At 37.0% G+C, this 15845-nt stretch overlaps 2 protein-coding genes across 7 annotated transcripts in view; one reads left to right on the top strand and one right to left on the bottom strand.

Moving 5' to 3' along the window:
* Rhoq (ras homolog family member Q) overlaps window positions 1-11892 on the top strand; it is a 38529-nt gene extending 26637 nt beyond the window's left edge. For 2 of the 4 annotated variants that reach the window (XM_004839396.4, XM_087216428.1), the window contains 3 exons: window positions 4758-4922; window positions 5236-5331; window positions 8548-11892. In XM_004839396.4, coding sequence (XP_004839453.1) covers window positions 4758-4922; window positions 5236-5331; window positions 8548-8703 — 417 coding nt within the window. In that variant the 3' untranslated portion in view covers window positions 8704-11892. Of the gene's footprint in view, window positions 1-4757; window positions 4923-5235; window positions 5332-8547 lie in introns of those variants that run through there. The other 2 variants (XM_087216427.1, XM_087216426.1) reach the window with 2 other exon arrangements.
* The window catches only part of Pigf (phosphatidylinositol glycan anchor biosynthesis class F), a 119097-nt gene continuing 112150 nt past the window's right edge, over window positions 8899-15845 (bottom strand). For all 3 annotated transcript variants that reach the window (XM_087216425.1, XM_021253819.2, XM_004839398.4), the window contains one exon: window positions 8899-9214. In XM_087216425.1, coding sequence (XP_087072551.1) covers window positions 9129-9214 — 86 coding nt within the window. In that variant the 3' untranslated portion in view covers window positions 8899-9128. The remainder of the gene's footprint in view (window positions 9215-15845) is intronic.

Raw genomic sequence — 15845 nt, 5'->3', positions numbered from 1 at the left:
TGTATACAACTATGTCTTTTATATGTGTGTATGTGAACATTTTCCATGCAGCGTAATCTCACTCAATAAATCTTTGCTGATGGCTTTTAAGTAGCCAATGTATGACAGCATGCCCACAGACAAAACCTGGCAGAGGCTAGCTTGTCCCGTGTGCATGGTTTTATGTAAAATACAAGTTTGGGGTATTTATTTTAAATAAACAGACACAAGCATTTTAAACAAAGACCAGTAAAGTGGGAGGGAACACCCAGATCCACATGACGAGACAAGATCAGTGAAGAAGCAGGGAGGGTTGTGGGCCCCACGGGCTGAGCAAGACACCAACAGATGTCTCTGGCTGCTGTGCATCTACTGTGTGTCCCTGTTGCTCCAGAAAATCTTGTTTCCTCTCAGGAACATTTCTTTGGTCTCTTATTTGCAATTCTTGTCAGATAATAAGTGTGTGATACTTTTAAGGATTATGGTTGTCACAGATCAAGAATTCTTGACAGTAATAGAGACTAGCTGAATCACTAAGCTATCAGAACACACTTTAAAAATTGACTCCTCTGCTACTTAGCCAGTTGGTACAAAGTTAAAGGATTTATTTACCAGTCCAAAATCCTGTTGACCAAACTCAACATTTTTTTTCATGGTTTGATCAGATAATTGTCTCTAATATACTTTTCTGCACTCTTGAGGATGTTCTAGTTAAATGTTTAAAATACCTACTTTTAAAAGTAGAACTAAAATATATATTGGTTTGTTAATTAGGAGGACACTGGAGAGTTGGCTGGGAAGAGTTTTGACTTTGATAAGTGGTCATTTAAAAGTAAGGGCAATTGTACCACATTTAACTTTCTTTGTGTTGTCAGATTTAAATATATACTTGAGAGGACACATTCTGCAAATTTCCACCTATTTATTACCAAATCCAATATTCCACATTAAGTTCACTCAAGATATGGTACAGGGAGTGTAAACATTTTTATATGATGCCAAGTACAGTGTGCACAAGGGATAATTTATTTTTTAATTTGCTATCTATTATTAGACTTCTAATTACTTAGGCTGAATGGAAGCAGAAGGGTCTCCTTCTTATAATAACTGCCAATTATTTAGCCAGAAGTGACAGGTCAGAGTTCACTTTAGGTAGCTTGGACTTACAAAGTAACATTTCTTTCTAAAGAGTTCTAAACCTACTTGTTTTGTTGTTTGTTTGTTTGTTTTCTAACCTCAGTTCCCTACATTTAATTATTCTAACAGAATTTGCAGTTTAAGAAATACAGTACCTAGAAATGATTTGGTCCCTTGTGCCCCCATGTGTTCCTCACTGAGAAAAATCGGGACTCAACTGTGCTTATGAAGGGAATCTGTAGAACAGATTTATATTCTGTGGAATATTTTTATTAATATCAAGAATTTCTAGAGAACTTTGAATTCACCTGCTTTAAATTTCTTGTCATATCCCCCTAGAGAAAGAATAAATAATTATATTTCCCTGATGAGGTAAACTTGCTTGAAAAGCAAAATTTTCATTACAGTAAATTTGGGATTCTTGAAAAAATACAAATTTTTCTTCATTCTCTTTCAAGTCTTAAGGCTGCTCAATTCCAAAATGACTAATTACTGCAGTGATAATATACCATTCTCTTTCTATTAATCTGACAGTTACACTGCCCTCAAGAGACCTCAGTTTATGCATTTTGTTGGGAATGCAGAAAATTTTTATTTCTCAGTAAAGGAGTTGCTTTAGTTGTAGTTGGAGGGAGATACAAAGCCAGGAATGTATGGGACTCGTGGGATTCTGCCTGGGTTTGTGGAGGAAGAGAATCAGCTTTTCATGGGATAAAGAATTTATGTTAAAGCACTGGACAGCTTCTTTCATATGCCAGGTGTAATGCTGAGTGCTTCAGTTGTATTATTTCATTTATTCCTCATAATCCTCTAGAAGAGCATCCTCACTTCTATTTCTGTGAACACTGGAAACCTAAATCTGGCGAGGAGTGAGTTTTAATGAGAACTCCCCATCCCCAGACCATGCCAAATGCAGGTATGCTCAGAAGCATAGAGCTGCTGGATAGAATGCTGAGGTTAAATACTGTTTCTTTGATTCTCTGATGTATTTGCACTTTGAAATAGGGAATAAAGTGTGGAAACCACATTCAGTGCACCTGATCGCACTACTTAACGTACAAACTGAGTTTTCAAAATGTATATTTTTGATAATAGTCCTTCTGGCTGGGGTATAACACGTTCCATACCTACTCTACTTGATTTCCTCATGAATAATTTCTTAATGCCGGGGCATAGTTTGAGTCAAAATCAAATTCAGGCCTCCACTTTTAAAAATAAAGGTTTTAGGGCTGGCGTGGTGGTGCACACTTGTAATCACAGGACATGGGAGACTCAGGCAAAAGGGTTGCCATGAGTTCGAGGCCAGCCTAGGCTATGTGTAGTGAGTTTAAGGCCAGCTTGCACTACATAGCGAGACCCTGTCTCAACACAAAAATAAAAGGTGTAGAAGGTTGAGAGGTGGCTTTTCCCCTTTTGTCCTGTGAGAGCCATTGCCTGAGAAATCTCGGTGTGCAAAGCTCTAGTGTAGGAGTGCCTTTTGAAAGCTTTGCAGTACAACGGAAGAGTTCACCTCCAGAGTCAAGAGTTTGAGGTGTTATTGCCATTGGCCTATGTCCTTAGCGTCCAGGCTTGTAGATTTAATCAACTGTGGACTCAAAATATTTGGGGAAGAAATGGATGTGTACTGAACATGTGCAGGCCTTTCCCCCTTCATTATTTTCTAAGCAATACAGTGGATAACCATTTACACAGTATTTACATTATACTAGGTAGTCTAAGTAATCTAGAGATGATTGAAAGTACACAGGAGGGTGTGTGGTGGTTCTATGCATATGCTGTGCTATTTCGTCTAAGAAACTTGGGCATCTATGGATTTTGATAGCTCCAGGGTCCTGGAACCAGTCTCCCTCAGATACTGAGGGGCAGCTCTATGCTTGAGCTGAAAATTGAATGAAGAAAAATGGCAGAAGATGACATGAAAGGAAAGTTGATCTGTGGAAGAAATAGTACCATTGGAATTCTGAGTGAAAGATGTTTTGAATATTCTTAGTCCCACATTTGTGCTGTTCTAACAGTGAAGTGAGTTAAGAGGGGAGGAGACCTAGGCCCAAAACAAAGTTTCCTTGAAACCAGATGCAAATGTAGCGAGTGACAAAAATGGAATCCTGACTTTGTTCCCTCACTAAAATATGAATTAGCAGAATTTGGTGTCACATAAAGTAGTCCATGCAAAAGATGACATTTACTACCTTTTGTGATACACAGAGACTAAAACAACCATCAGGAAGACCACCGAGAAGCAGCAGTTTAAAAGAATTGATAGCCCAACATGTTCTGATTTGGAGAGATTTCCAGGGCAGACTGGACGAAGGAGGTGCAGAACACACATTGCATGATCTCATGTCCAGCTGTATGAATATGTGTAGCTGCAGGTGGATGCATGCATAGAAAAAGAACTGAGAGCTGAATAGATTAACATAAAAACATTTGGAAAGGAAGATAGAAGTTGGGGAGAAAAAGGATGTTTCTGTGAATTTATTCCATATGTTTCTGTCTTTCAATTTCACACACACACACACACACACACACAGAAAACAAGGGAAAATGCTAGAAAACAAGGGAAGCAAAAATTGAGGGTCTCAGTGAAGGTGTGAAGTGTGACGAATAAGTAAGGTGAATGTTTAAATAAAACACTTTTTTAACACTCAAAGACACATTGCCATTAATCTTCCTCACAATATTCCTCCATACTTTGAATACACTTATCCTACTGTTGTAGCCACTTTCCTGGAGCAGTTCTGGAAGACCTCTTTTGTCTTTCCATGACTGCCTTGATTTCCTGAATTGATTCAGAAAATTTAGGTCAATTTGTCAAAACCATTATAATGTATCTTCTTCACCATTTTCATTTGGGTCTGGGACTGTGCAACTTCTGGCTCTCCTCTATGTCAGAGTGACTATGAAAAGTTAAACACTTTAAATGGATAACAGGACTTCCAGAACTGCTTCAGAAAGTGGTAAGAACAATTGGATAAGTGTGTTCAAAGAGGAGTATTTTATAGGCAATTAATGGCAGTATGTCTTTTAGTGTGACAATACTTGTTAAAGTTTAAACCACTGTATTTTATGATCACACCTTGACTGTAGTTAAGAGCATAGACTCTGGAGTAATACCCTGAAGGGTTTGAATCCTAGTTCCTTATGGCTACATATCTTTACATACAGTCTTTGTCTTTGTGAAGGAAAACAAGGATGGGGTACTTGTGTTGTTACAAGGATTAAGTAATCCCTAAGAGAACGCAATGATTAAAAGTTGACACATAATAAATACCTGTATGTTGTTATAGTTCTTATTATTTAGCTCTCCTCAATTCTTTGTGTAGACTTTTTAAAAATGAAAAAGTTTAAAAGTTTTTTAAAAATTTAAAAGTTAAAAATGATTCCAGTGAATGCTTTAGTAATTACAATTTACTTTCTTAGTTTTTGTTGAATTTATTAGTGATACTCATTATTTTTACTCTATTGGTGTTCAGAACTTTGAAAAAAATTAACAAAAACAAGTGGAATCATCTTATGTAGAGTGCCATGCATTTAATTTGTGGGACACTTCTGAATTTGTCTCTTTGATCATATGATGTAAGGTATATAAGTAAACTATAGACAAGTAAATGTAGATAATGAGGTTTTTCTTTTTGTCTCAGGAAGACTATGATCGTCTGAGGCCTTTATCCTATCCAATGACTGATGTCTTCCTCATATGCTTCTCCGTGGTCAATCCAGCCTCATTTCAAAATGTGAAAGAAGAGTGGGTACCGGAACTTAAGGAATATGCCCCAAATGTACCCTTTTTATTAATAGGAACTCAGGTACGTCTGCTTTGATTTTTATCAGGTCAAGTATAAGTCAGTCAGTGGGGGTGGAGGGCTTACTCTCAGACAAATGGTCCTAAGGTTAGCAAATGATGTGTTTAAATTCAGATGCAGGTTAATAAGTTCTGCCATATTTTGGGGGGAAAATAGTGTCAAAATAAAGTAGTTATATTAGTAGCTTTAAAAAATTCATTTCTTTTTAATATTGTGGGGGTTTTTTTGGCATGTGGGGATTAAATGGGATGACATGCTTTGATTTCTTTTTAAAGACTTGTAATGTTATGGGACATTATTGACCTTTCTTAATTAGATTGATCTCCGGGATGACCCCAAAACTTTAGCGAGACTGAATGATATGAAAGAAAAACCTATATGTGTGGAACAAGGACAGAAACTAGCAAAAGAGGTAATGGAACGTTTGCAGAATTTAAAAATAAATGTAAAGGTAATAGTAGAAGTGAACACTTGTGTATTTCTGGTACACCAGGCACTGTGCTGAGTGCCTTACATGCATTTTCTCATGTAATCCTTGCACCAATTCTGTGAGGCAGGGTTTTTTTCTTTGTTTTTTTTTTCTTGTTGTAGAGAAGAGAAAACAGTGGCTTGGGGACATTGCCCAAGGCCCTGCAGTAGCAGAGTTGGGATTCAGTCCAAAGCCAGGCTCTTCTACCTGTGCCATGCTGCCAACAGTATTTTCTTTAAAAGTTACGTATTTATCAGTAGCAGGTGCTGAGACTTTAAGACCTTTTTAAATATTTAAACTTTGTACTGTGCCAAATCAGACTGTTTTCAGTAGACTTAAGGAATTAGGTTGTACAGTCACATAGGAAGATAATTTAAATTTGTGGTTAGAAATAAAATTATGGCCAGGTTTCTAAAAAAAAAAAAAAAAAAAGTAACAGCGATGCACCTCTCACCTTTTAGTTTATATTCTTCCTCGCCCTGAAGGTAGGTTTACTTTTTCTCTATTTGGCCCTAACATTATTGGATTTTTTTCTTTTTTGTGTGTGTGGTACCGGGGATCGAACTCAGCGCTTGTGAGGCAGGTGGCAGAACCACTGAGCTAAATCCCCGGCCCTGTATTTTTTTTAAAAAAATGTTGTGACATGTTTTAATAGGACTTTTGTGGAAACAGAATTTAATAAGTAATGTGCTATGTATTAGTAGACAGGAGAAACAAGAAAATTTTCTTCAAGGCAGTTTTTCCCAAAGCAGAACATAAAGGTTTCACTAACAGATCACTTTAGAAGAAAAAAAAATCACTTTAGGAATTTCTTAATATTCAATTTTGATATCTTGAGGAAAAAAGGAATTTCTAAATGTCATAAATGATGATATCGATTTAACCACATAAAATTGCCAGAAATAGAATTAAAAGTCATACAACAAATGATATATATGACAGAAAAGTGGGTTAATGTCCTTCGTATACAGGAATTGCTAGCATAAATGAATTAATCATAAAAAGACATATACCTCAGTAGGCTAAGAATGGTGTATTAAAGATAAGAATGTTCACACCACTATTACAGTCATTCAGTTTCCACATATAAAGGTGGCAAAAAATGAATTAAAGGTACTGTTGCAAGGGTGCAAGGAAATAGGCATTGTATTATATTGGTGGTTGTTGAATAAAAGCAATCTTGATAACATGCAAAAGCCTTAAAATCATGCTCACTTTTGATAAAGCAATTCCTTATGTAGCAGTTTATCCTAAGAAAATTGTTAGGATGTTGGTCAAAAAAGTTTCAGTTAGACTGTAACTCAGACTAACAGTTTTTGGGACATGCACGGGGTGGTGCTGAGGCTGCAAGCCGGGCCCTCATACATGCTAGGAAAACTGTTCTTCCTGAAACACTTGCCTCACTTGGCTTCCTTGAGCCCCTCTCTTGGTTCTTCTCCCTTCTTGTTGGGCCCTCAGCCATCTCTTCATCTCCATGGCCCCTGAATGTTGGAGGGCGCCAGGCATCAGCACTCTCCAATGGCGATACCCACTTCCCAAGGCTTAGGGACCTTCTTCCCGTCTTGTGGCTTGAATAGTTTCCGCAATTTGTATCTCCAGCCTGAACCTCTTCCACAAACTTTGGATGTAGCTCTCCAGTTGTGCACTTAACAAGTCTGTCTGGATGACTGAGCATTTTTGAATTAACATGCCTGAAACAGAGTTCCTGATTTTACCCTCCAAGCCTGTCCTGGCAGTTACTCAGGTCAGAAACCTTGAAGTCATACCTGACCTTGCTTTCTGTCTTGTACTACACATCTAATCTTTCAGCAGAACATACTGTTCTGCCTTCAGAACAGACAGGCTCCAAATGCTTCCTTCTCACCCTCTCCTCCTCACCTCTGACCTAGATTACTGGAACCGCTTTTCACTCACCTTTCTGCCGTCTCTGCTCCATGATAATCTTTTCAACACAGCAGCAGAATGAGTTTTAAAATACAAGCTTGGGGCTGGGGATTTAGCTTAGTGGTTCCGGTGCCTGCTGCGCAAGTGCAAGGTCCCAAGTTCGATCCCCGGTACCAAAACAAAACAAAACAAAAACAAAAACAAAAAAAAAACCACAAAAGAAAATACAAGCTTGGTCAGGTCATTGCTCTGCCCAGAACCCTCTGGTTGGTCCCCAGCACACTCCAAGTGCAGGTCAGAGCCCTGCTGGCAGCCCATAGACGCTGCTCCTTCTCTGCTCCAGCCCTGGCCTCTCTGCCTCTAGACCTGCCTCCGGCCTTTGTACTTTGCTGCTCCCTCTGCCTGGACTCTTCTTCCCTGGAGGTCCATTATTCATTCCTTAACCCCTTTCAGGTGTCTGCTTATGAACTTTCTCCATGTGACCCCCACCTGATCGTCCATACCCACTCCCTACTTTATCTTCCTTCCCATCTTTCCCCAGAGCACACATTTCCTTTTTACAGTGTGCCTTTGTACTTACTAGTGCTTGCATGGGCTTCTCCAAGATGCAGTGAGTTGCATGAGAGTAGGGTAGGGAGTTAATTTAGCAAATGAGTGTGCAGTTAACTTTCAGTGGAAGAGCAGGTCCCCTTGGAGTAGAAGCCAGTTAGTATGGCCTCAAGGTTACCTCCCTCACCCCATCTCTCCCACTCCCTGATGCTCGCTCTTCCGCCACTCTGGCATTTTTTCTGTTCCTCGAATGCTCCAAACATGTTCCCACCTCAGATCTTTGCATCTAGGGTCCTATCTACAGCCCTTCTCCTTGACCTTGACTGCTCAACTTGAAACCTTTCCTGACCTACCACCACCACCAGCCTCCAAGCTCAGTTACTCTTTTTCTCCCTAGCATTTTCACCGTCTGGTCTAGAGTCCTCCTCCGTGTGCCTCTCCTTTGTGGGATGTAAGCAGATGTGGTTAAGTTCACGGATATCTCCCCAGGACCTAAATAATGTTGAGGTATAGTGGGTACTCATCAAATATTTGATGAAAGAATTTTTCATGAAGTCTAGGAAATATACTAGTATTTTAACAGTTGGGTACTGTTGGGCATATGAATAGGGATGATAAGTTTATTCTCTTGCATAGCTGTGTTTTACAGTTTGTTATAATGTGATGTGTCACACCAATTATGTAAAAGATTTTATATATTTGTGATTTTATTTTTCTCCCTCCCAGATAGGAGCATGCTGCTATGTGGAATGTTCAGCTTTAACCCAGAAGGGATTGAAGACTGTTTTTGATGAGGCTATCATAGCCATTTTAACTCCAAAGAAACATACAGTTAAAAAAAGAATAGGATCAAGATGTATAAACTGTTGTTTGATTACGTGAAAAACTTCAGTGGCCAAGAAAACTGTCAATTTCTCTCAGAAAGCATATGAAATGCTACAGCGATACCCAGACCTCTTGTAATGAAGCAGTTTCAAACTTGAAAGAAAACAAAAACCTGTCCTCAGAATTCTATAAAGTTCATTAAGAATGTTCCTTAAAGGTCTAAGAAGCAGCAAACAGAATCTGAAGCCACAATCTATTATAAATACTTTATTTCAACTAGAAGGTACAATCTCTCAGGGTTTTCATAGTTCAAAAAGCTACAATCACATCATGTTGAAACTACGTTAAAAAAAACAACAGTGCTGTAAATGGAACTGCTTGGCTTTGACCATATACATTTCTGCACAGCCCTTACGGAGTCTGCACAAAGAAATATCTTCTCCCTTTGCTCCAGTTAATTGTTCTTGTATGTAAGTTGCTTTCTATTCCAGTATATCCAGAGTGGTGAAATAACAAGGCCAGCCACGTAGCCAAAGGTTGCTCCAAGTGTACAGGAGATGGGCCATACCTGAAGAGAGAATGTATGAGATCAAAAGCGAAAAGACGTTTATTATATTACCTGAGCACAAGTTAAATGTAAACTAAATATTTCTATATTAAAGCTTAATATGCTTTCTTAAAGAATGCCAAAAGTGTAATAAGGTCATAACTGCATTTATCATCAACACTAAAAATGTACACATTTTAGTTAATGTGCATTAAACTGTAACAAGGCTTCTGACAACTGTAGATTTAGTTTGATGCTCCCCAAATTGCATGAGATACATGCTAAATTACAAATTAAAATTTTGGGTCAGACTTCACCATAATCATGGACTCAGTTTAGCTCTCTGAATTACCTGGTAATTTTTTTAAAATTCCCACACTGGCTGTGTATATCAAATGATGAGAACTGTGTATGCTGACCAAAACACAAGAGAACGTTGATTTCTGTTAAAGAGGCAAGACCTAGAATCTAAGGATGTTACATGGAATTTAAAACAGAGCAGCTGCTTCTGTAATAAAACTGTTGTCACCTTTCAGATACAGATATTGCAACTATAGCAGAAGTTATAGAACCACAGCTTATGTACACTCTCAGAATGTAAGTTAAACAGAATACTGCTGGCTTCCAAATACCTATTCTCTCCAGTTGTATTACATTTCACAATATTCCATTAAGCCAGAAGTAGATAATGTTGATTTAATTAATCCCGGGGCAATACGTATTTGTCCCAAGGTGAAAGGCTCTGCTTAAAAAAAAAAAAGGAAACATTTTTCATGTTCATCTGTAAAGTTTATGTGGTACTGGAGCCATTTCTTTTTGCCTTTTTTTTTTTTTTTTTTTTTTTGGTACCGGGGATCGAACTCGGGTCCTTGCGCTTAGGAGCCATTTCTCATCATCATCTGAGGGACAGGCCTTAGGACTGTGTTGGAGGTGAACATTCTTAATAACTGGTCCTGTTACCTAATCTACCTTCTTTGTTTGGTCTGCTGTGGATCTGCCACGTTCCAGATGCCACACAACAGATAGTAGTGCTAGACAAAGTGTGAGCCACCTAATGCAGTTTAGACATGCATTATCTAATCCACAATTTCCCCTAGCCTTCCTTACATTTAACTTGCTGTTGCCTAAATTATGATTTGGTTTTGGTAGACTTCTGTTAATTTTTATGATTTGTACTTACAGCTATGTGAATTGCACAGATTGGGTAATGGAACACTAAACATTTATACTTGAAAATGACAGCCTTAAATGCTTATATCAGTCACAAATCTAGGATGTACTGTCTTTGTATGTGAGCTTTGTAGAGATTTTTAAAAATACAAGCATCATCTTCCCCATTGAAGAGTGGAGAGTCTACTGGATAACTAGTCAGAAGCTTTCTCTCAGAACTGGACATTGGATATCTTCCTTCTCTCAAGAAATGGTGGTTCACATTATCATGGCCTTATGTATGGTAAAATGGAATCTTCTGTAACTTTCTCATTTAATTGTGGTCTATTTTTAGGTAGACTTGAAGGAATTGTATAAATCAGTTAACATATTATCTGAGTTGTCCAACACATGGTATAAGGGGATTAAGACAGTAAAGTATTATACATTTCCTAGTTGCCTTTGGGAATTTGATGGGGATTTTTTTTTTTTCAAATTTACATCTTTGAAACCCTTCACACTTGGTTTAGTAGGCAATGAAAATTAAAATCTAGAATTTGTCCTGCCCTAAGAGATGGATTAGGAATCTGGAAACACAAACTGGTGTCACCTGCTTCTTGACTGGGCCTCAGTTTCCTCACCTTACAGTATGGAAGGTAGAAGAGACGATCTCCAGTGTCTCTCCCATCTATCAGTTCTTAGTGTCTTCTTTCCTGATCACAGTAATCATTGTTGGATACCACCTTCTCCAGATGGTAAAGATCATGTACACAGACTTTAAGAACTCTAAGCAAAGATGATTGTATCATCTGAACCTGAGGTGCCTTAGGTGCTCTACTGACCTTGATGGGGTTTGGAGTTTCTCATTGCTTATTCAGAGCTTTTTAATTGCTTTAGTTATTTAGTGTTTCTTTTTGCAATCCTTCCTGCTACTTAAACTAAAAACCAAAGATTTGTTTTCTATTCATAAGCAGATTGTAGAAAAATTGCCTTACTTTCAGAGACATGTTTTTTCATTAAAGGCTTAGGTTTTAATAGAAATTCAGATGAATCTCTGGAATGACTCTTTCAAACTAGTAAACTATTTGGGAAATAAAATACACTTCAAAAATACTTTATTGCCATGAATTTTGCTAGTAAATGCAAATATATATTGCTTCTAATAAGGTCATGTATGAAAGAACTTAAAAGAGATTTGTAGTTAATCTGTTTTTGCATACAGTGAATTAGTTCTAAAGTTCTTAAAAATGATTTTAGGGACTCCTTAAAATCTTATTTAATACTTTGCTAATTTACACCCTTATTTTATCTCTATAAGTACGTTTTAGGTTAGCCATGTTGAAAAATATTTCCAGTAAGTAAGCTTGAATTAATGGTATTTGTCATGAATTATCTTAGTTAGAGACTGCTTCCGTTTGATTTTTAATTATCTTAAATACCAAATTAAATACTGGTTTGTTGGTTGTTGCTTTTAAAGTGATTGTTACTTTTAACAGTGTCCCTTAACACACGGGATTACAAATAAAATGATACGCATAGTTTACTATCTATGTAAAGTGCTGAACTTCTTACCTCAGTAGTCTTTATTGAAAACACTATGAAAACATTCAGGAAGATATTGTTCCTTTTTTTCCTCTGTCATGGGAGTGTGCTCCTTTGGAAGGGCAAGAGCACCTGCACTCTGCTGAAAAGCTCTTAGTAGGAGTGCAGGAAAAACAATCATCCCTCATGGATCCCAGCCAAATTCAAATGTGGGTTACTCAATTGTATCTTAATCACTGTTATTTCAAAATGACTCTGTTCTCAAACACATACATAGACATTCACACATATTCTTTAAACTGCTGCCATACCTCACCTCAAATAGAATGCCAAAATGAAATAAATGCTAGTTTAAAAGTCTTGCCTAACGAGAGGTTAAGGCTTGGAACACTGGTGGTTATTAAGTAAATCTCAAGAAATCTATGCTGTCAACAAATTAAAATGCTCACTGGCTCTTAAGACTGTTTGCTAGTGATGGATCAGGCTTTGTACTTTGACCAGAGTACCTGCTTTACTTTCCTGAAATAAATAGTTCTTAATTGTAAACAGTCCTTTTTTAAAACTTTTTTTCTCATCTAAGAGCAATCTTCCTGATTTTTGTAGCCCAAAATAGGGAATGGAGAAAGGGGTAGTTATGGGAGGTTGCTCAACAATAACTACTCCTAAGCAAGTTCCGACTTTCTTACAATTGCTTTACAAGTTTACACTATGGCAACAATTCATGTGACTTGTCAGATTATCCTAGCATAATCCTGTATTTTAATAATTAGATCTTAAAGTTCTCTATTTAAAACTATTTCCCTGTTTCACATACAGAGATATTTCTATTTAATACTCCTGCCACAGGATTTAAAGGTACACCTGTATGTATATACTACACAGTTCAGCTGCAAAGCTACAAATTTTCTCCAAATTGTGGTAATGTGAGATGGCTATAATTATTTTGTTTTAAGAAAAACAGGAAACAGAACAAAGACATCCATATAAAAGAAGTCTTTCACAAGTGGCTTGCTACCAAATGTCAATCTCCTTTTAATTTAGTTTATTTACATTTTTTTTCTTTATTCTTCTTGATACAAGGTTTTGCCAAGTTGCCTGGGCTGCTGGCCTCAAACCTGCTACCTTGCCTTAGCCCCCTGAACAGCTGGGATCACAGGCATTTACCACCACATCCAGCTAAATATTTGTTTTGTGATCACTAAACAGAAGAGACAACTCATACATGCAAGAGGGTAAAATAATTAGCCTTGAAAGAAAAACCTATTTAAAATTTGAGTAGCTAAAATATCCCACTTAGGGTACCATTATTGTCCTTTCTTTAAACCACATGACCCCTTATTATGTATTTTCATTCCTTAAACCAAAAGAAGATCAATATTCTCTTAAAATAGCAGTGATAAAAGTTTTCCTTTTCATAAAATGGGGTCTGGGTACATCATACCAGTACTAAGTACTTTTTTTCTCTCAGAAATAAAACAATTTTATCTTTATAAACTAAAAGTGCACAATACATAAACTTTGTATGTTTTCTCTTATACAAATCATTATTGCCAGTTGAAAGACATTTCAAAATTATAAACGTGCTCCCACCTGAAGACCACACTATTTCCTGATCAGATATTGCCACACAACTGAACTCTGCTTACATTTTAGGAAAGGAAAAGGTACTGACCTATCTGTGAGGTGTTTAATGTTTCTCAAAGTATGTTCTGAGTAGTAAAGAATAGTGATAACACCAATTTTGATATTAGATTGGATTTGGGACTTGGTTCTGCTGGTTACTACACTTGTGACTCTGAGCAAGTCAACTATCCTTTCTGTGCCTTGGTTTCCTGACCTTCAAAATGAGGACTGCTATAAGACTTCTCTGTCCAAGTGCTGTAAGGATGAAGTAATGCACCATGCACTGTTACCATACATATAACAGTATCTAGCACATAGCACATGTGGCCAGTGCATTTGAACTCTTCACTGATCATAATCTTTTGGTTCCTAGTCCTAATAGGCACATATGAAATAAGCTGCCATTATAATCCAGAGCAGCATCATTCCCTAAATACACAAACTCTTCTGCTCCTATAAGTACTTTAAAAATATTTTTAGAGGGCTGGGGATTTAGCTCAGTGGTGCCGCTGCCTGCTTGGCAAGCACAGGGTCCCGAGTTGGATCCCCAGTACCAAAACAACAACAATAAAAAACAAAAATATTTTTAGAAGTCACATCTAACCAAATTAATGTTTCCTTCTGGCCAAACATGATCCTTAGATATATATGTGCATTAAGTTTAGGGGTTCACAGACCTGTGAAGCTCATCTATGCACTCCTGGTTAAGAATCCCTATACATACTCTGCCGCACTCTGCCATATCAAGTATTTTTATTCATAGACCTTTTAGATCTCCAAATTTTAAGGCTCAATCTTAATATAGATGGTATTTGTTTGTAACTGCATAATTTAAGAGTAAACAGTTGAGATTATTTTACTAAATTATAATACAAATGTTACTCAAGTTCCTTTAAAAAATATATATATATATATATAGTGCTCACACAAATACATAAAATAGATTCTAAAACTTGTAATGTCATTAAAATTATAGCCACAAATGTTTGCTACTGTACATAAAAGCTGCTTTGATATGTCATTACCTGTGGCACTAAGAAGATGCTGCAGGCTTCCTATAATGATGATCATTTATTTGAAATTAGATGGTAATTTTTTTCAAATTAGTTTAAAATGTTCAAAAAGTTTAAAAGTAACTATACAAAAATATTAAGCTATTTTCTTAAATAACACTGTGTTTTATTTAGAAGCTTTTCTTGGAAACAGCTTGGGCAGGGGAGTAAAAATAATCAAGTTTCAGGGCCAGTTCAGCCTTATGGTCTTGGCCAGATCACGTAATATCTGAGCCTCAGGTTCCCAATCTATGAAACAGAGACAATAGTACCAACTGTACTTAAAAATGTAGGCTGTTATATTAAATGAAGGAATATTTTTACATTTGACATGAAAACAGTGAGTACCATGTGCCAGTATTCCGTAGATTACATATTTGAAAAAATTAAACTTATATGAATACTAATGTACTTCTTAGGTAATTGACACTGCTGGGTAGTAAGTAGAACCAGCAGTTTAGAATAAATAAAAAAGTTGATAAGTAATATTATTCTGTATGATAGGAACTGTACCCTTACCTTTGTAATATAATCATCTTTAATATATGCTGTTCGTCACATGAACTGTCTGGGAGTATACAGCTTACATGAGAAAATTCTCAGGAGCTACACAATATACTGCCATTATGCAAGCCATTTGTAGTCTCCTTTCAGAAACAGAACAATAATTACCTGTTCCTGGCTGTCATTTTTCATAAATATTAAGAAGCAAGATTCAATATAGATACTGGTTTTAAACCAACCACTGGAAGACATTTGCATTGGTTTTGTTTTTATTGAGACAGGGTCTCACTATGTTGCCCAGGCTGGCCTTGAACTCCTGGACTCAAGTGATCTTCCTGCCTCAGCCTCCCAAGTAGCTGGGCCTATAGGTCCACATGCCAGTGTGTCCTGCTTGTGTTACCTTTAAAAGTCTCATCAAAACTATTGATCCCCTACTATAAACCAATAAGTTAAGGTGTAAGCTAAGATTAAATTATTTGGTTTTGGATCAACTGCAGCATAAATCCTTAACGTGTTCCAATATAATTAAATTACTTATAGTATGGGGGTGGGTATATGCCATCACAGATAACATGGAGAAACTGATCTGTCTGAGAACACCTTGAAACGTGTAACAACTCCCAAACACTAGGTTACTGGTTCTCTCTTCTGACAAAGAAAGATAAAACACAAGCAGCTAGCTATAAATAAATCTCTCACAAGCTACTTTTTAATATGCATGCTGTATTTTGTTTACCACAAATTTGCTTTTGCAAGAATGACAGAATTTGTCTTTCAAAGCC

The sequence above is a fragment of the Heterocephalus glaber genome, unplaced genomic scaffold (genome assembly GCF_053883595.1).
Source record: "Heterocephalus glaber isolate CG9 unplaced genomic scaffold, H.glaber_assembly_v1.0 deba00001457, whole genome shotgun sequence".
Classification (NCBI taxonomy): Eukaryota; Metazoa; Chordata; class Mammalia; order Rodentia; family Bathyergidae; genus Heterocephalus; species Heterocephalus glaber.
The sequence above is the reverse complement of the archived record's forward strand: the minus strand, read 5'-3'. Positions and strand labels throughout refer to the sequence as shown.